The sequence below is a fragment of the Paramormyrops kingsleyae genome, chromosome 3 (assembly GCF_048594095.1).
Source record: "Paramormyrops kingsleyae isolate MSU_618 chromosome 3, PKINGS_0.4, whole genome shotgun sequence".
NCBI lineage: Eukaryota > Metazoa > Chordata > Actinopteri > Osteoglossiformes > Mormyridae > Paramormyrops > Paramormyrops kingsleyae.
This window is the reverse complement of record NC_132799.1, coordinates 43,879,118-43,903,074: the sequence shown is the minus strand read 5'-3', so window position 1 is coordinate 43,903,074 and position 23,957 is coordinate 43,879,118. Positions and strand designations below refer to the sequence as shown.

At 43.9% G+C, this 23,957-nt stretch overlaps 2 protein-coding genes across 2 annotated transcripts in view; one reads left to right on the top strand and one right to left on the bottom strand.

Annotated features, from left to right (window-relative positions):
* LOC140588418 (uncharacterized) overlaps positions 1 to 23,957 on the top strand; it is a 78,055-nt gene that overhangs the window by 47,139 nt on the left and 6,959 nt on the right. The gene's annotated exons all lie outside the window — the stretch shown is intronic.
* On the bottom strand, positions 6,639 to 9,657 carry LOC140588417 (uncharacterized). Its single transcript, XM_072710405.1, has 2 exons — positions 9,319 to 9,657; positions 6,639 to 8,660 (listed from the first exon to the last, which is right to left on the bottom strand). Exons 1-2 carry the CDS (start codon positions 9,324 to 9,326, stop codon positions 7,892 to 7,894), a joined length of 777 nt encoding a protein of 258 aa, XP_072566506.1. The 5' UTR covers positions 9,327 to 9,657; the 3' UTR covers positions 6,639 to 7,891.

The following is a 23,957-nucleotide window of genomic DNA, read 5'->3' as shown; positions in this document are numbered from 1 at the left end:
CAGAGAAGTAGTTCATTATGACTGTTTGTAAATTGGGACATTTCAACTTACTTTTTTAATTCCCATTTAAATTTAGTAGGAGTCGGAGTCGGTTAACTTTTTGCCGACTCCGACTCCAGGTACCCAAAATTGTCTCCGACTCTGACTCCTCGACTCCGACTCCACAGCCCTGGAACATACTGAGGTTAATTGGAGTTACCAAGTTGACCATAGGTGTGAATGGTGCACACAGGTACGCACGTACACAGGCAGGCACTCATGCACACAGGCACGCACGTACGCAGGCATACAGGCATGCATGCACACAGAGACACACAGGCATCATCGGCGATCACTCGCAATCGAGTATGATGGTCCACCTGGGGGGTCCTTATTGTGGATCTTCAGATCAGGGGCGTAGATTTAGGGTGGACGGAGGGGATGTGTCCCCACCAATATCCTCCGACCATTGAAATGTCCCCACCAATAATTTAATCCACTTAAAAAAAAAAAAACAATCGTGCTGTCAACATTAACCTAGACACACAGAAAGGGATAAATCACGTTCTCTCCTTGAGTCCTCCCGCCCCCAAAACACATATGAACATTTTGATTGGCTGTGCATTTCCCTGCTATCATGTGAGAGGCTGTGGCTGCGTTCAGATACAAGCAGCGCCAAATGCAGTGGATTTTTTTCCCCGTGCAAGAAGGTGTGTTGGGTGACACGTGAGGATGGCGGCAGCAAAAAAAAAGAAGCTGGACATAAGGAGCTTTTTTTCAAAGAAAAGTGTAAGTCACTTCAAGTTCGCTAGTGAATCCATCAAAGTCCACCAAAGTAACGACAACAGTTAACGTTAATGCTAGTGGGTTTTTTTTTTTTTTTGCCGCTTTGACGCACATTCATTATAGCAGGGCAGGCTATAGTCTGTGAATACGGACTTAAAACTAACAGCAGGGGGGTATTCCATGAAAGTAGCTAAATAAAGCCAGACTTAAGCGAAAAAGTGAGACTCAAATTAGCGGCATCTCCAAATTAAGCCTCATGTCGTTCCACGAACGTAGCTCAGCTGTAACTAATCGAGGCTTATTCAAGGCAGACTTGCATAGTCTCACTTTGTGCGCACACCCGCAATATTGAAGAAGCCCAAATGAATGGATGAACGATAGATCGACTAAATGAGTCGGAAACGCTGTAAAACGAGAGCGGTGTTTCTTTCCGCCGCAGAATAAATGCGGCTGATGGAGCTGTATGAAAAATACAAAGATGTAATCGTTAAAAAAGGCAATACTGTGGCCATAAACACAGCCAGAGTGTTGGCTTGGCAATGAATTGGAGACAGACTAAATGCATAAGTTACGTAAATGTAACAAGTGCTTGGTATGGTGGCACAGTGGTTTTATGCTGTCGTCTTATAATGTGGAAGTTGTTGGTTCGATCCCCATAGCCAACGGGGAACCTTATGGGTTGATTTCCCCTGTTGTTATTACTGTATGTATAATATTATTTGATCTCCGTAAAATACTTTAAATCACATCCGTGTGAAATGTTCTGCACAAATAACTGTATGTTGTCTTTGCTATTTTAGTAGTAAACTTTAAAAGTATACAGTGACTAAAAATATAAAGATATCTTCCTGTTCATATTATTTTAACGGATTTTATTTCCAATTACAGTCATTGCATTTCATGTTTCACCATTGTAATATGTGTACGCTTTTATTTTACAGTAAAATACCGTTATAAAGGACTTCAAGGGACCTAGCAAAACAGTCCGTTACATCCATAAGTTGCTGTATGCCCAGAACACAACTACAGGACACCATTTACTCATGCCACACCTCAGCAGACACACTTGTGGTATAGATTATTATATTGTACATGTAGTAATTAATACAACTTTACCTGACCAGATACGTGACTATTAATAATCCCGACTACGTACGTATCTGTTCTGAATATCACAGGCACGCCACACGCCTTGTAGGCGGAACTACATGTCCGTTATAGCCGAACCGAACTACAGCTAAAAGCGGCCCGCATGAGGACCAAATTGTTTGTCCATTATAAGCGAAATTCCGTTATATGCGTGTCCGCTATATCCAGTGCTTTTTCTGCATGTTCGTAAAGGCGCGTAACACCTGTTCCAGCGGACCTTGTCCGTTATAGACAATATTCCGTTATAAGCGAGTCCACTATAACGGGATTTTACTGTAATTATTTTGGAATTAATTGGAATGCTAAGATGTGATTTTATAGGCTTTACTATATTGATTATAATAGCAATCCCAGCTCTGTTCTCCATATTATGGAAGTATCACGCAGAGCTTTACTTCAGAAAAGATGTTTTTTTTCTCTGCTTTCTCGTCTTGCTTTTACTCACAGCACTGACTACAGGGTTCCATTTTTTTATATACGTATATACAAGGCTCATTCTCGCGCTAACTCAAACAAAATCATGTCATTTTGGTACACCTTACAGATTACCAAAAAAATTCAATCAGATAATGTAAAATATAATGTCAGATGAGGACATATAATTCAACAGATTACATGACATGAATAGTAAGATCGCGGAATTTCGTCCGACGGAACGATCTTTTGGGAATCTGTTCCCACACGTCTGTGATTTTTTGAGACACCGCTTAAATAAGCGAGACAGTTAACCTGGTCCCGAGCAGACTTGTTCGGAGGTGCAAGTTACCATGGCAACTCAGCGGGGATTCATTTAAGACACGTTGATGGAACGGAACTCTCACTTAAATAAGACAGACTTATTGAAATAAGCCAGACTTTCCCTTAATCCTGCTTCGTGGAATACCCCCCAGATTAAACAGCTAAATGTAAAAGTATAAATATGATCCCTGTCAGTTCTCCTAATCTAATGACGATTATTTGTCGGAAATCAGTCTTGTGAAAGAAATTGATATGCTACATACTAATATTGCCATGGCTAGAATTTTATTGACAGTTCACCAATAGACAATCCACTTCGCACAAATAGTTTTTAAAATGCATTCACTGACTTGGCAAACATTAATGATTTGATTCGAGATTTGCACACTAAGACTCAGAAAAAGTGAAATAAAATGATTGCTGTTTAAATGGCATGTGTTTATCCTGTTTTGTCAGGTGACAGAACCTAAACAACTGTGCTGTGCATCAGACAGTGATGGAGAGAAGGGGTCACACGTGATGTTGAACGATGACTTGATATTATTATACCTAGTTGTCCTGAGATTTAACATTGTTACCAATAATAGGCTGAGGCATTCTCTGTCAATGCTCATAAGGAATCCCTCAATGTTTTTTTATTAGGGGACAGAAGCAGATCAGCCATGTTGTAGTTCAGGTGAAGAGGCAAGGTCACAGGAGGTGAATCTGAATGTTGATTATATATAACATATAATATGTGTGTGTGTATTATACATGTTGATTATACTAATATTTAACATTATGAGGAGTGATAGGCTGTGGATGTAAATGATTCATTAGTGTTTTTGGCAAAAGTTTTGAACTGACATGTCTCACTTTTTTGTCACGCTATTTCATCAGGTGGCAATCCTGTCAGGTACTAGTGCAGTCAGAGGGGAAGAGTTAGGGTCAAAGGTGAGGCCTATTAAAGGCATTGTCCAGCCCCCAAAAAAACTTTACTCACTATTTACTCCTTAAGTGGTTCCAAACTTTTATGATTTTCTTTATTTTGTTGAATACAAAATAAGATATTGTGAAAAAAAGCTGAAAACCGTTAAACATTGACTTCCGTAGCAGGAAAAACAAATACTATGTAAATCAATGGTTACAGGTTTTCAGCATTCTTCAAAATATCTTCTTTAGTGTTCATCAGAAGAAAAAAAACTTTAAAAGACTTGTGACAAGTGGAGGATGAATAAATGATGACAGAATTTTCATTTTTTGCGTGAACTGTCCCTTTAAGCACATAATCATGGTTTTAATGTAGGGATAAAAAGTTTATCTAAATAAAATGAGTGGTGTGTTCTCATAAAGTCACTTATATGTATCATCATAGTCAGTCTTACAGTATGACTAATTGTATAATGTGGTGTATTTCTAAGGAAACTGGTCCACCTGTAGTGAGCAGCAGGTAGAGCAGCAGTGAAAGTGACAACAATGAAGAAGTGTAGTAGTGGAGATATTCTGCATATTACAAATAAGCCAAACCAGCCTAACGCCAAATCCATCCCTGTTCAAACATTGTCCAATAGGGTCCTCCATTTTCAGGAAAGGTGGTACAAAGAATATCCATGGCTTCATTATAGCCCCACAGTTAAGGGAATTCTCTGTTTTCACTGTGTGAAAATATATACCATACAGAAAAGTACTATGTCAAAAAAGGCAGACCCTGCATTCTGCTCAAAGGGGTTCACTAACTGGAAAAATGCTCTTGAAAGATTTGAACGCCATCAAAATACTAAATCACATCATCATGCAGTCACAGTTAGTTGTCAAGAAGCAGTCCCAATAAATACACAACTCTCAACTGCCTGGTCAAAACAACAGGAAAATGCCAGACACTGCTTACAAATTATTGTAGGTGCAGTACAGTATCTTACTAGGCAGGGTTTGGCACTGCGTGGTCATGACAAAGACGATGGTAACCTATTTCAATATTTAAAATATAAAGCCAAGGATGATGCCTGTCTTTCTGACTGGCTATGCCATTGTCATGACTATACCTCTCCACAAGTGCAAAATGAGATTTTGCAGATGTTAGGAAACAGCATTGTCAGAAATATTGCACAGACTATCCAGTCTCTATCTGTCCTGCAGTTCTCAATCATTATAGATGGTACTCAAGATATCTCAGGTGCAGAGCAAGAGTCTATATGTTTAAGATATGTGGATGAGGACCTGGTTCCACATGAGGTTTTTATTGGCTTATATGAGGTCTCAGGAACTACAGGAGTGGAGATTGCCAAGATGGCTGTGGATGTGCTTTTGAGGTTGAATATTCCGATGACATGTTTAAGAGGTCAGACATATGATGGTGCTGCCAACATGTCTGGAGCATATTCAGGTGCTCAGGTAGTATTGAAGAAATATCAGCCATTGGCTTTATATGTACACTGTGGAACTCACTGCCTTAACCTAATCACACAGGCTGCATGCCAAGCTAGTCCTTTAATTCGAGATGCTTTAGAGTGGGTACATGATCTAGGGTCATTAAGCAAACAGTCTGGAAAATTCAAAGCTATGTTTGCAGCTGTGGCAGCAGATTCAGATGTACCATCAGCATCACTCAGACCTCTCTGTCCAACCAGGTGGACAGTAAGGGGAACTGCTATCAAAGCAGTGCTGTCTCACTATGAAAGTGTCTTGACAAGCTTAGAGGAGATGGCAGCAACTGGATCTAGCACAGGTGCTAGGGCGAATGGACTGCGTGAGAGGTTTGAAAAAGGTAAAACTGTCCTGGGGCTTCTTTTGGCATTAGAACTTATTGAGGAGCTAGAATGTCTGAACAAGTCTCTGCAGAAACGGATTGCAACTATTGCAGGAATGCAACAATCAATAGAGTGTGTTAAATCAACTCTCCAGTTCAAAAGGAATGAAGAAAGATTTCAGGAGATTTTTAAGAATGCAGTGAAAATGGTGGACTCTCTTGGCATTGAACCTATTCAGATGCCTCACCAAAGACAAACATCAAGAAGATATACCGGTGGGGCTAGCCAGCACACTCACAAGTCACCTGAAGAGTATTACAGAGCAGAGTTTTACAAATTGTTGGATTGTGTTGATGTCCAGTTTCAGGAGAGGTTTAACCAACCAGATCTAGGTGTCTTGAATAGGCTGGAAGACATTCTTCTCACAGGAGAGCTGGATGATATTGTTGATCAGTATCCAGAACTTAACAGGGAGACTCTAAAAGTTCAGCTAGCCATGTTCAAGTCCAAATACAATTTCAAATCTAGTACAGAAGTGGCTACTATCATGAGAGGAATGCCAGTGGAGGTGAGGGGTCTATTTGATCAAATTGAAACCCTTGTCAGACTGCTTTTAGTTATCCCGGTGTCATCAGCTGAAGCTGAAAGGAGTTTCAGTACTCTCAGGAGACTAAAAACCTGGCTCAGATCAACAATGACACAAATGAGATTGAACAATGCTGCTGTATGCCATGTCCACCAGAACAGTCTGGACAATATTGATGTCAAACAAATATGCCAGCAGTTAATTTCTGTTCTTGGCTCCTTCATATAGGAGCAATAGGCATTGAGCTGTTGTGTGGTACCTAACAGTAGTTCGTGTTTACATGTAATCTACTTTTATATATACAGATGTTTGAGATGTTTCATTTTTCATGTTTCTTTATTAAACTAGCTTTTTGTCAGTTATTAAACATTCCTTTGACATTACACTATTCCTTAATTTAACTTAATGAATTGCATTTCGAGTGGATTAATATCAATCGAAGCATTGCTAGTATTAATGTAAAGTGATTTTGCATTTTGCAGCATATTAAAAAAACATGCATTCCGTGGACGGAGTTGGGGTGGCGGGGTTGGTGGGTGGGGCAGGGGATGGGGGGGGGTGGGGGGGTGGAGTCATAGGTCCCCACCAATGTCCAGAGCAAATCTACGCCCTTGCTTCAGATGGCTGAAGAGGCCAATTCTCGAACCACAAACCTTATCCCAACAGGTGGACGCCTGTGCGTGGCTTCTTTTAATGTGGGGAGACTGGGGCATAAACAGCCACCACACGGTCCTTGACAGAGACAAACCTATTATCAACGGCATGGACTCCAAGACAGCTGAAGGTCCATCTCTGCTGCAGCCTTCTTCCACCTTCACAGCCGTTGTTGTGATCCACCTGCATGCCTGGACACAATCCTCCGCCTGCTCCGCTGTTGAGGTCTTTCTTGAGTCGCGCTTTGTCTGGCACCTCCCCCTCAACCTTACCGCCAAGGGTGACCCTACCAGGAGCGTGGCTCCAGACGGTATCGCTCTCGGGATCTTTGGCACACGCAAGCCTCCCCACCACGACAAGGTGGCGACTCTCCGGAGAAGACACACACAGGCACACAGACAGGTACACCGACAGGCACGCATGCACGCACACAGGCATGCATACAGGTACATACACAGTCAGGGACGCACGCAGACACACACAGACACACACAGGCACGCACGCACAATTGCACGCAGGCAGGGACGCACACACGCAAGCACACAGGCATGCACAGTTACACTTGCACACACACACACAGGCATACATACAGGCATGCACACACATGCACAAAGGCACGGACACACACACAGGCACGCACGCATACACAGGCACGCATGCAGACACATACTGGCACGCACGCAGACACACACAGGCACGCACGCATACACACACAGGCACGCATGCAGACACATACAGGCACGCACGCACGCACAATTACACGCAGGCAGGCACGCACACACGCAGGCACACAGACAGGTACAGACACACGCATGTACATGGGCATGCACAAGAACACAGGCAAGCGCACACACACAGGCCCACAAACACGCACGCACGCCCACAGGTACGCACACAGGCAGGCACGCACGCAAGCACACAGGCATGCACAGTTACACTTGCACGCGCACACACAGGCATACATACAGGTAGGTACGCACACACACCAGCATGCAAGCACGCACACCTAAGCTAGGTATCCTTAACCCAGGACTTCCAAACATAAGCAAAACAGTTACATTACTATTAGTTAGCATTATTATTAGTAAGATTCCCTTTACATTGCATAATAGATAAGAAATAAATGGATGTAGAGAAGAAACATGTTTACAATTTAAAGTATTTTAGAGATGCTGTAAGTATGAAGGTGAATGGTTCAATGGGGCAAATTCAAATAAGAGGCTGAGAAGGATGTTCAGCTTCAGCCACCGGCTCTCGTTGTTGGCAGTGGGCTCTAATTTTGCCGGTTCTTTCCTTTCTTCTGTTTCCCATGCCCTGCTTGCAGGGGCACCTTCACCACATTGCCAATTGATGTGGACACCTTCACACTGCCTGCTTCTGGATCATTTACGTTGAGGTGTTCCACTGTTAATTTATCCACTTTAGTTTCAGCAATGTCCCAATTAACAGCATTCAGCTGGAATTCACTATCTGCAACTTCTATCTCTACATCCATAATTTCCAATTCAACTGCTGAATCAAAACCCCTCTCTGCAGTCTCCTCCAATTTCACTGCTCCAATCTGTACTTCTACTATTTCAAAATTAACATTACTTTGATCTAAATATTCAAGATCAAACTGGTAGAGGTCTACCAGTACAGCTCCTACCTTCAGCCTGTCTTGGTGGTCGTCTGCAGGCTTTATGGAGATTGTCCTTTTATTTAGCACAAAGGCCTCCAACCCATGTGCATCTAACCGCTTATCCCTCCCAGGCTGGTTGGTGGGTGCAGTTACTGGGAAGCACTCTTCTCCATCGCCCCAGCAGATGATCTCCTCCCACTTGTCCCAGGCTGCCCAATACACATCATCCGTCCAGCTAACTGCCTTGGCAATTGGCTTTCGGGTGTGTGACACGATGGAACCGTCAGCCTGGTCAGAGGGTGATTCTGCTGGGGAGCACAGCTCTTCCTCTTCTCCCCAGTCAATCACCTCTCCCCACTCGTCCCAAGTCGCCCAGTACTGGTCGTCGCTCCAGCTGACAGCTTTAGCCATTCTTCTGATTCTGAATGAGGAAAAACAACATACAGGCAATGCAATGGAGCTGTCAGTCACTCCAGACACATAGAATACAGGTCTGCACAGACCCACACCTTTGCAATCAACAGCCGCATTACTGCATAGGAAACTAGCTATCTTTCACATAGAATTTTAAAAAAAAACAGAAGCCTGGGACAATTTAAATTTTATTTAATAGCAATATACCGATTTCAGTCACCAGACAAAGTTTACCAGTTTCGCTACACTGCCTTTATTTGTGGTTGTTGCAACACATCCGCCCTCTCCTGGTCTGGTGGAATATCACTGCTGTAGGCAGCACCGACCGCAACCATCCGCATCCGCAGCGGAACATAACATGAAAGCGCGGGAAGGCGTACGCGGAAAAGGGACATATCAACTAGACTTTGCGGCACAGGAAACTAGCCGACTTGCATATAAAATTTAAATGTAATTAACACAGCAGCCCAGAACAATATTCACTTTATTTAATAGCAATATACTGATTTTACTCACAATCAAGCGCAAATTTACTCAAGCGCAGGGAAGCACACGCGGAAAAGTTTAATATCAACTTAGAAACATTTTAATATACATGCAAATTTGACAGATACTAAAGTGTAAGATAATTAACATAATAAAACGGGAGCAGACATTTTTCGTACCTCGCCATCTTGGTCCAGAAACGGAAGTGAAGCTGCGTGTTTCAAACTTGCAGCGTCCCACGTGCCGAGACGTCCAATGTAACCAAGCAACGCAGCGATAACATAATTAAATAATAACATAACAATAATTATAGTAGTTGTATATAATAATAAGAAGAATAGAATTTTATAAGATGAATCGTACAGCGATACCGATACATATTGATATCGGTATGCTGAACAAGGTTATGCCACACAAGCCTCCTACAATTCAAGAACCTGAAGTTAGTTTAATTCACAATTTATCCGTTTACATTTTACCGTGACTGAGCACGATTGTCCCCCCCCCCTCCCCCCAAACAGGAAGGTTTGCGCAGTCGCACAGCAGAAAGAAATTCCTGATTAATGCCCTTATTTTGTGGCTTATTTGGAGTCGTTTTGGGCACGACGATCGACACACATAGATTTATTAAGTATGCAACGCAGTGATTTTAATTCATTCATGCTGCAATTATAAGAAGATACTTCTATACTTTATCTTTGAGTTGTAAATGAAAATCCCGCTGCATGGGATACCGATATTGAAAAGGTACTGTGGTACCGCGTTTTTGAAAGCTGTTCCGTACGTATTACATTTCTTAATTAGTACTGAGATTATATTATACCGATCAGAATAACACACTCTGATTTAGAGCGCATGCCTAGAACAGAATTACATGATGTTCTCCGCTAGCCCATAAATTCAACAGACTGTTTCCACGGAAAGTAAGCAATTATACTTGCTGTTTTTACGTGCATGCAGTTACAGTTATAACTGTATATGTACAAGTAGCATTTATGCTGTTTCTTGAATGTGAGCTAATACATAAACTAAACCCACCGCTGCAAAAACATTCTAGCTTTAATTCTGTCATGCATATTTTTTATTTGTTTGCATTGTCCGGTTTTGTTCATAATTTGTAATATCCCGAATAAAGCCAATTTCAGATAACTAGATATGTTGATCTAATGCCTTTTCAGATTTTCAAATTACTTTGTTTTCAAAACAACATGGATATTGTGATTTAGGAGCGTATTTAAAGTACAAAAATAGCCTATCTTCCTATTACCTGCCTGATAGACACACTGTCCTATGACTGACTGACCACATTTAACTGGTCAGTATGAGCCTAGTTGGACCTGTTTACAGCGCCCTCCACAATTATTGGCATCCCTTGTAAAGATTTGTGAAAAGGGTTAGAAAAAAATCCACCTTTTGGTGAAGCAGCTTCATGTCACACTGAAAAAATGAGAAAAATCCATCGTTTCATTAACATAAATTTATTCCAAGGAAAAATCCCTTCATCAAGAAATAATTATCTTTAACAAAACACATGTGCCACGATTATTGGCACCCCTGGAAATGATAGTGAACACAATGTAACTGAAGTATGTTTCCCCTTTAATTTGCACATCTTTGAGTTGATTGGAGTGAAGAGGAACCTTCAAGCTGTAATCCATGACTTCCTAGTTAACAGGGATACGAACATGAGGTGACACAGAGCCCAAATTCCCTTAGTCATCCATCAACATGGGAAAGGTAAGAGAACATACAAACCAAATGAGGGAGAAGTGTGTTGACCTTCATAAGTCAGGAATTGGGTATTAAAAAATAGCTACTTGCCTTAAAATGCTCATTTCTACTGTTAGGGCAATAATAAAAAAGTGGACAACAACTGGAAGCCCCCTGGAAGAGGACCCAAGATTGTTTTTCCCCACTTACAGTGAGGAGGATTGTAAGAGAGGCAAAAAAATCCCCAAGGATGACTGTTGGTGAATTACAGGATCAAGTAAAATCTTAAGGTTACCACGTCTCTAAAAAACTATCAGACGCCCCTTTTGTGCTAACAGATTATTTGGAAGGTGTGTCAGGAAAAAGCTTTTTTTTGTCCTTCACAACAGTCAGACGACACATCAGGACAACATGCATGACGCATATCGACATATTTGTGGCACAAATGGAACCCCATACTTACGCATTTAGTCTGTCAGCAATCTTTTGCCAAGCCTTTTCCCTGGCTTTATGTACAGCTACAGTGTTCCCTTTTTTAGTTATTGCATCCTTGTACTCCTCATATAACTCCAAGATTATAATGCATTGACATATACATGCAAAGTGAATACAGTATTTTTGTTAACGTTATAATGTGCTGAAATAATGAAAAAGCAAAATAAAAAGACCAGGTGGCAAGATAGTTTATGTGGTACATATAGATAACTGGTCCTTCCAAAACCAGACAAAGCTTATGTTTAGTTATAGCTTAAAAACCTTCAAATTACACATTAAATTAAATGTTTTACAGGGTATTTAATTAAAATCGACAGTTTTCCTTTCTTTTTTTTTAGCAAAAATATTTAGTGATTTAACAACTTATTTTTACACAGATAATCATTCAACCTTGAAAAATGTTATTAAACTTACTTAATGTGTTAGAAAACTTACAAAACCTGTTGAAGTATGGTATAAATTTGTATTCCTATCAGTTAAAGTTACTGTATTTTAACAGATTTTAACCATCTTTTCTGAAAATATTTTTCACCGTTAACAGGTTTTGTCTGGCACCCCTGCTGCCAGACTTTTGACTTATTTTACAGATTTTTTTACAGTGTGATAACACAGAGAGTTACCTAGAATAAAAGTCTGGACCTCTCAGTTTGGTGAGTAAAGAAAATCTCTTTTATTCCAGCAATTCCAACAAACGCTCCCGTCACACTCTGGCACTCGGTACCAAGTACCCCGAGCACACAGAGCAACCAGTTGATAAAGCATAACTCCCAATTCCCTATAAGGACTTCTAAGTCCTAATTGGTCACAAAACACCAACAAATGGAGCTCAAACGTAGAGCAGTGTTCAAAACAATCTCTTCTTGCCTAAAGCCTAAGACATAACAGACCCAATATGCCTCCCCTCCCGGGCCTACCAATGTCCAATTTTTCTTCTACACTCCCCCCTTTTGAACACGTGAGATCCGCGCTGTTCACAAATAATCAGAGTCCACGATGTAGTAGTCCTCTGGACGAAAGCGCAACGGGCAGAAGCGGGCCGGTGGCGGTTGGATGGAACACGAGTCACCAGCGGTGTTGGTGTTGCTGCTGACATTGATGACGACCGGGGGCTGAGGTCTGTAGAGCCAGGCAGGAATGGGAGGATCATCCACGTATGGAAAAGAGGGAGCCCGCAGGAACATAAGAGATTTTGCCTGGGAAGACAGAACTAGCAATATGATTAGTAGCAACACTACAAGCAAAAGCAATATACTAAAAACTAATGGTTTAATCACCCCGGATAAACCAGTGAGGAGAACCAATTGTCCCAGCTGTACTCAAACAGGCCATGCTCTTCATGTATCTCAGACAGCTGTTTGTGCACTGCGTCCTCTAGATCCTGCACAGCCTGAGAGGAATCAGGGATGTACGTGCAACATTCTTTCCCCACTATAGCACAAACACCACCTTTCTCAGCTAATAGGAGATCCAATGCCTCACGGTTTTGCAGAGCTACCTGCTTCGCTGTGGATAATTCACCTTTAACGGCCTTCACAGTGTCAAGTGTCTGACTGGTCACTTTTTCAACTGCAGTCTGCAGGGCAGCCACCTCTGTCTGAAGGTCCGCTACACCAAGGGATGGAATAAACCCCAAACCATTGCTCAGTTCGACTAAGAGACCGTCTGCTCCGTGAATAGGCACGCAGTCAGCAGAGCAGCCATGACGGACAAAGAGCCGGAGCATGTTTGATTTAGGACTGCCATATCATGATTGGTGTACGGAATCCCGTAGATTCCACACAATTGTGACCCTCTCGGGGGCCAGTCTTGAAGGAACCACCAGGGTCGGACACGCGTCTGCAGTGGACCCGATGGACCCAGGCGTCGATTCCTTCCACTTTCACTGCGTGAGGGGTCACCATCAGGACCTGATGTGGTCCCCTCCATCTCGGCGTGGTCCATCTCTTCCCTCTCAAGTCACGAACTAACACCCAGTTCCCTGGTTCGAGCGGTGTCACAGCTTGTAACGGCTTACCGTCCGCATTCCTCCAATTGGCACGAACCTGGTCCCAGGCTGCACCTATCGCTCACCGTAGACCTGTCAGAAAAGTCCGAAAATCCCCATCCACGGTCTCCAGTGTAACATATCGTGAGGGAGACAAAACACGCATCGGCCTTCCTGCATCGACCCAGGGCAGGCCTGTCGTCTCTGAAATTTTGGCCAATTTCCGTTTCAGCGTTTGATTTGCCCTCTCCACCATCCCTCTAACCTGAGTTCGCCACAGCATGTTTTGGGACTGTGGGGGGAAACCCCACGATGACACGGCGAGAACATGCAAACTCCACACATGGAACCCTGGCAGAAACTCAAATCAAGGTCCCAGAGATATGAGGCGACAGTGCTAAGCACTGCAGCACCGTGCCACCCGCCTCTGGGAACATACTGAGGTTAATTGGAGTTACCAAGTTGACCATAGGTGTGAATGGTGCACACAGGTACGCATGTACACAGGCAGGCACTCATGCACACAGGCACGCACGTACGCAGGCATACAGGCATGCATGCACACAGAGACACACAGGCATCATCGGCGATCACTCGCAATCGAGTATGATGGTCCACCTGGGGGGTCCTTATTGTGGATCTTCAGATGGCTGAAGAGGCCAATTCTCGAACCACAAACCTTATCCCAACAGGTGGACGCCTGTGCGTGGCTTCTTTTAATGTGGGGAGACTGGGGCATAAACAGCCACCACACGGTCCTTGACAGAGACAAACCTATTATCAACGGCATGGACTCCAAGACAGCTGAAGGTCCATCTCTGCTGCAGCCTTCTTCCACCTTCACAGCCGTTGTTGTGATCCACCTGCATGCCTGGACACAATCCTCCGCCTGCTCCGCTGTTGAGGTCTTTCTTGAGTCGCGCTTTGTCTGGCACCTCCCCCTCAACCTTACCGCCAAGGGTGACCCTACCAGGAGCGTGGCTCCAGACGGTATCGCTCTCGGGATCTTTGGCACACGCAAGCCTCCCCACCACGACAAGGTGGCGACTCTCCGGAGAAGACACACACAGGCACACAGACAGGTACACCGACAGGCACGCATGCACGCACACAGGCATGCATACAGGTACATACACAGTCAGGGACGCACGCAGACACACACAGACACACACAGGCACGCACGCACAATTGCACGCAGACAGGGACGCACACACGCAAGCACACAGGCATGCACAGTTACACTTGCACACACATACACAGGCATACATACAGGCATGCACACACATGCACAAAGGCACGGACACACACACAGGCACGCACGCAGACACACACAGGCACGCACGCATACACAGGCACGCATGCAGACACATACTGGCACGCATGCAGACACATACAGGCACGCACGCACGCACAATTGCACGCAGGCAGGCACGCAATCACAGAGCACATTCACCATTCACTCACACCTACAGGCAAGATAAATTTATAGAAGTCGCGGATAAGCTTAGAAGCAGAACATCCACGGTGGTATTCTCTGGAATACTTCCCGTGCCACGTGCAAGTCAGGAAAAATTAGCTGAGATTAGGGGATTTAATTGCTTGGCTAAAATGGTGGTGTAGGAAAGAGGGGTTCAGGTTTATGGGGCACTGGAAGACCTTCTGGAACAGGTGGGACCTGTTCAAGCCGGACGGGTTGCATCTGAACCATAGGGGAACCAGTGTATTGGGGAGGCGTATGTGCAGAATAGTTGAGGAATGTTTAAACTAGGGACTGGGGGGGCAGGGAGGTCAGTTAAGAATTTATGTGGTGAGAGACGGAAAGCCCAAATAAAAATTAAAAGTAGACACTGTAAAAGGCCTACCATTAGTGGTCTGTATTTGAATGCTAGGAGTATTAGAAACAAAATTAATGACTTAGAGGCTTTAATTTCTTCAGACAATTACGACATTATAGGAATAACTGAAACATGGATGAGTGACAATGATGGTGATGAATATAATATGGATGGTTATACGTTGTTCCGTAGAGACCGGATAGGCAAGAAGGGAGGTGGTGTTGCAGTATACGTAAAAGAAAACTTGCAGGCAAGGGATCTCACTGATAAAAATAAAAATTCAGAAGCTGTATGGATCAAACTTGATGCTAAAGATTCAAATGGCCTAATTGTCGGGGTTTGTTATAGGGCACCTAATGTAGCTGTAGAGGAAAGCAGAATATTATATGATGATATCAGGATTATGAGTAATAAAAATGATGTGGTGGTTATGGGTGATTTTAATTTACCTGGGATACAGTGGGACACAGTCTCTGGCTCTTCTGTAAATGAACTTGAGATGGTGGAATTAGTACAGGATTGTTTTTTTACTCAGTTTGTTAATACTCCTACCAGGGGAGAAGCCCTTCTTGATCTCGTTTTTTGTAATAACCAGGATAGGATTGGAAAATTAGAGGTTTTAGACCCATTGTACGGTAGTGATCATAACATGGTTAAATTCGAGGTTAATTTTAGTGTCCAAAGAGCAAAGTCTAAATTAAAAGTATACAATGTTAGGAAGGCTAACTTTAATGGTATGAGACGGAAATTAGAAACTGTAAACTGGACAGAGTTAAATAGCAAAACAGTAGAAGAGGCATGGGAATTTTTCAAAAGCACATTGTTGCAAGTGCAAGAGGACTTCATACCTGTTTCCAGCAAAACTAAATCTAGGAAACGACAACCAAGGTGGTTTACTAAGGAAATTAAGAATAAAGTCAGGAGGAAAAGGGCTCTGTTCCACAACTGGAAAATAACTAATGATTTCAAAATCAAGCAGGAGTATCTAAGTCTACAGGCAGAGTTAAAAAATGACATTAGGCTATCAAAGAGGGATGTAGAAAGAAAAATTGCATTGGAGGCTAAGCATGACAGTAAAGGTTTCTTCCAATATTTTAACTCCAAGAGAGCACTAAAAGCTGAAATCACTAATTTACAGGATAGTAAGGGCCTTATAATTGATAACGAAATTGATATGGTAAATGAGTTTAATGATTATTTTTCAAGGGTGTTCACAATAGAGAACACAAGTAACTTACCACCAATTAATACGAATACAGCATCGTCTATGACCAATATATGTATAACTGAGGTTGATGTGATACTAAGCCTAGCTAAACTCAAAATAAATAAATCACAGGGGCCTGATGGCATCTTACCTTTAGTCTTGAAAGAGATGAGGGATATTATTAGCCAACCTTTGACTTTAATATTCCAGAAATCGTTATCTGCGGGTGTGGTACCATCAGATTGGAAGCATGCTAATATAACACCCATATTCAAAAAAGGGGATAGAAGTAATCCGGCAAACTATAGGCCAATCAGTTTAACTAGCATTACTGGAAAAATAATGGAAGCTATAATTCAAGTGAAAATGGTAGATTACCTAGATGCAAATAACATTATAAAGGATAGCCAACATGGATTTAGGAGAGGTAGATCCTGCTTAACGAATCTGCTTGAGTTCTTTGAGGAAGCTACAAGTGAAATTGATCACAAAAAGGCCTATGATGTGATTTACTTAGATTTCCAGAAAGCCTTTGATGTTGTCCCCCACAAACGGCTCTTGCTAAAGCTTAAAGCTGCAGGAATTTTAGGAACTGTGGCAGCTTGGATCAAAAACTGGCTAACTGATAGGAAGCAGCGAGTAGTTATTAGAGGCACTATGTCACAGTGGGCCTCCGTTTATAGTGGGGTACCGCAGGGTTCAATTTTAGGACCACTATTGTTCCTAATTTACATTAATGATATTGACACGAATACATACAGTAAACTGGTTAAATTTGCAGGCGACACTAAGGTGGGCGGGGTAGCAGATACTAATCTAGCAGCAGAGAGGCTCCAACGGGATCTGGATTTAATTAGCGAATGGGCTGATACTTGGCAAATGAAATTTAACACAGATAAATGTAAGGTAATCCATGCAGGGAGCAGAAATATACAGTACAGATATTTTATGGGTTCCACTGAAATAAAGGTAGCTGATTACGAGAAAGATCTCGGTATGTATGTTGATGCTTCCATGTCCCACTCTCGCCAATGTGGGGAAGCAATAAAAAAGGCGAACAGAATGTTGGGTTATATCTCTAGATGTGTGGAGTTTAAGTCAAGGGAGGTGATGTTACACTTATATAATTCCTTGGTAAGACCCCACCTAGAATACTGTGTGCAGGTTTGGTCACCATACCTCAAGAAGGACATTGCTGCCTTAGAAAAGGTGCAACGAAGAGCTACGAGAATGATTCCTGGTCTTAGAGGAATGTCTTACGAGGAGAGGTTAGCGGAACTGAATCTGTTCAGCCTTGAGCAAAGGAGACTAAGGGGGGATATGATTCAGGTCTATAAGATTCTAATGGGTCTGGATGCCGTTCAGCCAAATGACTATTTCAATATTAGTCTAAATACTAGAACTCGTGGCCATAAGTGGAAATTAGCGGGAGAACATTTTAAAACAAATTTGAGGAAGCACTTCTTTACACAGCGTGTAGTCAGAGTATGGAATAGTCTTCCTGCTATTGTAGTGGAAGCTAAAACCATGGGTTCCTTTAAATCAGAGCTAGATAAGATTTTAACAACTCTGAGCTATTAGCTAAGTTCTCCCCAAACGAGCTTGATGGGCCGAATGGCCTCCTCTCGTTTGTAAATTTCTTATGTTCTTATGTTCTTATGTTCACACACGCAGGCACACAGACAGGTACAGACACACGCATGTACATGGGCATGCACAAGAACACAGGCAAGCGCACACACACAGGCCCACAAACACGCACGCCCACAGGTACGCACACAGGCAGGCACGCACGCAAGCACACAGGCATGCACAGTTACACTTGCACACACACACACACACACACACACACAGGCATGCATACAGGCACACACACACATGGACGAAGGCATGGACGCACACACAGGCACGCACGCAGACACACACAAGTACAGACACACGCATGTACACAGGAATGCACAGAAGAACACAGGCATGCGCACACACACAGGCCCACACACACGCACTGGCACGCACGCCCATAGGTACGCATACATACAGGCACACACACACAGGCACACACGCAGACACACACAGGCACGCGCGCAGACACACACAGGCACGCACGCACGCACAATTGCACGCAGGCAGGCACGCACGCACGCACAATTGCACGCAGGCAGGCACGCACACACGCAGGCACACAGACAGGTACAGACACACGCATGTACATAGGCATGCACAAGAACACAGGCAAGCGCACACACACAGGCCCACACACACTCACCCAACAATAGATATGACAAGCTTCAGTGAAGGTTCCCATGTCACACACAGGTTCAGGCTGCCTTGAATTTCAGCTAGCAGTCTGAGTACACAAATGCAAATGTGCCAGGGTTCACAGGTAATTGCCGTGTTTGCACAACAAAAGCAGGAGGACAATGGGGCTGAAGGCCTGCACGGGCTTAGGAGGAGCTGTAGGGAGTTCTATGGAATTTACGGAAATCTGCGCAGGATAGTAGTTCTAGTGCAGGGATTCATAACCCCGGTTGTAAAAGGAGCAAAAATGTGAGCTGCAGCACTTCCCTTCTAATGGTGATGATCCACTTCTCTGTGCCTTCAAACTGGCTCATTTCCACCCCTTGATGGCCATATATTTGACAAGAATTATACATTAATACTTTACAACACTACAGAGACTTAAACTGTGCCTTACTGGCTCTTAAGCTCAGAATCTCTCGATTTCACCTTTGGGAACAGACTGGCTCATGTGATTTGACATCTGTCACACACTGGATAACCTGTTACAGTTTTCTTCTACATATCCCATACATGGGGATGGCACAGTGGTGCAGTGGTTAGCCTCTGGGACCATCCATCCATCCATACATCCATTTTCTGAAACCGCTTCTCCTGTTCAGGGTTGCAGGGGCTCCGGAGCAGGACACAAAGCAGGAAACAACCCTGGATGGGGCGCCAACCCATCACAGAGCACATTCACCATTCACTCACACCTACAGGCAATTTGGTAACTTGAGATAGCCTCAGCATGTTTTTGGACTAGGGGGAGAAACCCCACGATGACACGGCGAGAACATGCAAACTCCACACATGGAACCCTGGCAGAAACTCAAACCCAGATCCCAGAGGTGTGAGGTGACAGTGCCAACCACCATCACCGTGCCACCCACCCCTGGGAACAAACTGAGGTTAACTGGAATTACCAAGTTGACCATAGGTGTGAATGGTGCACAAAGGCAGGCAGGCAGGCAAACAGACAGGCACACACACAGGCACGTGCGAACACAGGCAAGCACACAGGCAGGCACACACACAGGCAGGTATGCAGAGACAAAGGCACGAACGCACGCAGACATGCACACAGGCACGCACGAACATAGGCAGGCACACACACAGGCAGGTACGCTGAGACAAAGGCACAGACACATGCAAACACGTACACAGGCATGAATGCGCGCAGGCAGGCAGAAACGCATGCACGCACACATTAACGCACACAGACATGGACGGACACAGGCAAGCAAGCACACAGGGACGCATTCACGCACACTGGCATGCATGCACACAGGCATGGAAGCACAGAGGCACACACACGTGCACGCAAGCACACGTGCACGCAAGCACACGTGCACGCACACGTGCAGATAAGCAGGCACGAACGCACACACGTACTCAGGCATGCACACAGGCAAGCACGCGCCACGCACCTAGCCACGCAAGCACACAGGTATGCACGCACGCACACAGGCACTCCCGCACACATGCACGCAAGCACACAGGTACGCAAGCACACAGGCAGGCACGCATGCCAGCACACAGGCACAGAGACACGCACACACATAAGCACACAGGCAGGCAGGCACGCAGGCAGTCACACACACACAGGCACGCACACGTGAAGGCACATACACAGGCACGAAAGCACTCAAGCACAAAGGCACACACGCATGCAGGCATGCACACTGGCATGAATTCACACAGGCACGCACAGACACGAATGCACATAAGCACGCACACATACAGGGATGCCCACACATACACGTGAAACCACAAACGCGCACACACAGGCAGTTATGCACATAGGCATGCAAGCACACAGACACGCGCACACACAGGCACGCACACACGCATGCAAGCACACAGGCACAGAGACACGCACACACACAAGCACGAAGGCAGGCACACAGGCAAGCACGAACAAAGGCACACATGCACAAAGGCACACACGCTTGCACGTAGGCACGAACACACAGGCACGCATGCAGGCAGTCACGCACACACACATGCAGGCACACACGCACGCACACAGGCACGCACACAGGCAGGCATGCACACATGTGCGCACAGCGACACCCAAGCACAAAGGCATGCATGCATGCACACAGACATGCTTCAAGCAGACAGGCAAGCACACAGGCATTTACAGGCACACACGGGTATGAATGCACACAAGAACGCATGCAGGCACACACACGGGCACGAACGTACACATGCACTCAGGCACGTACACACGCAAGCAGGCATGCAGGCACACAGGCAGGCACACAAGCGACACAGGCGCGAACACAGGCACACACGCAGACAGCCAGGTATGCACGCACACAGGCAGGCATGCAGGTACGGCCACAGGCACTCACACAGGCACACACACAGGCATGAACGCATGCACGCACTGAGGCACACACACACACACACAGGCACGCACGCACACAAAAACTCTACAAAAACTCTGGTTCTAAGCTAGGTGTCCTTAACCCAGGACTTCCAAACATAAGCAAAACAGAGTTACATTATTATTATTATTATTATTCATTATTATTAGCATTAATAAGATTCCCCTTACATTGCTAATAGGAAAGACATAAATGGATGTAGGGAAGAAACATGTTTACAATTTAAAGTGTTTTAGAGATGTTGTAAGTATGTATGTGAAGGGTACAATGGGGCTAATCCCACAATGATTTAAAACAATTTGACAAATTCAAATAAGAGGCTGAGAAGGATGTTCAGCTTCAGCAATCGGCTCTCGTGGGGTCTAATTTTGCCATTTTTTGCCTTTCTTCTGTTTCCCATGCGTTGTCTACAGGGGCACCTTCACCACGTTGCCATTTGATGTGGACACCTTCACACTGCCTGCTTCGAGATCATTTATGTTGAGGTGTTCCACTAATAATTTGTCCACTTTAGTTTCAGCAATGTCCCAATTAACAGCATTCAGCTGGAATTCACTGTCTACAACTTCTATCTCCAAATCCATCATTTCCAATTCAAATACTGAATTAAAACCCCTCTCTGCAGTCTCCTCCAATTTGACTTCTCCAATTTCTATTCCTACAATTTCAAATTTACCATTACTTTGATTTACATCATCAAGCTCAAACTGGCAGAGGTCGACCAATACGGCTTCTATTTTCAGCCTGTCTTGGTGGTCGTCTGCAGGCTTTATGGAGACTGTCCTTTCATTTAACACAAAGACCTCTAACCCATGCACGTCTAACCCCTTATCCTCCCAAGGCTGGTTGGTGGGTGGAGTTGCTGGGGAGCACTCTTTTGCTTCACCCCAGCAGATGATTTCATCCCATTTGTCCCAGGCTGCCCAATACACATCATCCGTCCAGCTAACTGCCTTGGCAATTGCCTTTCGGTTGTGTCACACGTTCAAACTGTCAGCCTGGTCAGAGGGTGATTCTGCTGGGGAGCACAGCTCTTCCTCATCTCCCCGGTCAATCACCTCTCCCCACTTGTCCCATGTTGCCCAGTACTGGTCATCACTCCAGCTGACAGCTTTCGCCATTCGTCTGATTCTGAATGAGGAAAAACAACATACAGGTAATGCAATGGAGCTGTCAGTCACTCCTGACACATGGAATACAGGTCAGGACTGATTGGCTGAAGAGTCCTCACACCTGGGTTTGAACAGCTGACCTACAGGTTATCCCAAAAACCTGCATACGCACTGGCCCTTTGCGGATAAGATTGGTCACCCCTGTTTTAGGGGTTAGGGTAAGGATTTTAGGGGTTTTTTGGGGCTAGCGTTAGGGCTATCTATTAGCACTATCCTCCTGACTCTCGGGCTTTTGTTTGGTGTGCATGTGTTATTTCCTTTAGCCATTTAGGATTAGTAGGACCTCATAATCATAAAAACCAAACATTTTTTTGAACAATTAATAGTTTTAAACAAAAATGATGTCCTTGTATGAGGACGTAGGGTCTCAGGAGGTTAAGGTAGCCTAACTCGACAAAGTACTGTAGCTCAACTCGACAGAACACCGGAACCATCCGCATCTGAATGTAACATGAAAGCGCAGGAAAGCACATGCAGAAAACTTAAATATCAATACGAAACTATAGCTAACTTGCACATAAAATTTTGATAGAATTAACGCAGTAGCCCGAAACAGTAAACATATTTTAATATACATGCAAGTTTGACAGATACTAAATAATAAGATCATTTATACGATAATATGGGAGCAGAAACTTAACGTACCTCGCCATCTTGGTCCAGAAATGGAAGTGAGGCTGCGTGTTTCAAACTGGCAGCGTACGTCCCACATGCCATATGATGCCTAATACGTAACCAAGCAAAGCGGCCATAATGTGATTAAATAATAACATACCAATAATTCGCGTTGTTATGTAATAATAAGAACAGAATTCTATAAGATGAATTTTAAAGATTAGTATACAACAGCATAAAAATGATGACACTGAAAGTTTGATTAATCACACGATCAGCTCTGGATAATATCAAACAATGACTTAAAGAGACACGTGAAATGAAGTGATAAATACACGTGAAATATAAAGTGATATCGGTATGTCAAAACGTTATGTTACACACACCGCCCAACAATTCAAGAAGCTGTAGCTAGATTAAGGCCGTATTCACAATTTACCCGTGTGCCTTATACTGTAACCGAGCACGATTATCCCCGGCTGGTCTGCACTCTCCACATTGCACTTAATGATCCTGGCCTGAGCGATTTTTTGTGTTGAAGAAAACGAGCGAAGGGAAGTGCTGTGGCATAACTGACTGAAATTCATGATTAATGCCTTTATTTTACGGCTTATCTGGAGTCGTTTTCAGCACGATGTCACACATAGATTAATTGACTATGCAATGCAGCGATTTTTATTTATTGACATTTACCAAAGAGTTTTTGCAGACTAGCTGCATGTTATACCGCCATTGAAAAGGTACCATGCTACCGCATTTTTGAAAGCTGTTGTGTATTACATTTCATTAGTACAGGTGTTTTGACATTGTAGCATACCTATCAGAATAGCACACTCTCAGTTAAAGCGCATGCGTAGAACAGAATTACATGTCCGCTAGCTCATAAATGTAGCATATTGCTGCAAGAATTTTCGACAGAAAGTAAGCAATTATGCTTTCCGGTTATTACGTGCAGTTACAGTTATAATAATAATTGATACTTTTATTGATCCCTGTGGGGAAATTGTCTTCTTTACACCTCCCTCAATTTGCTCTTTATAAATCAAGCTCTATGTGAAAGACAGTCACCTGTGTGGGCCCCCAGGAAGCTGGGTGTTAAGGGCCTTGCTAAAGGACATGCTGAGGTT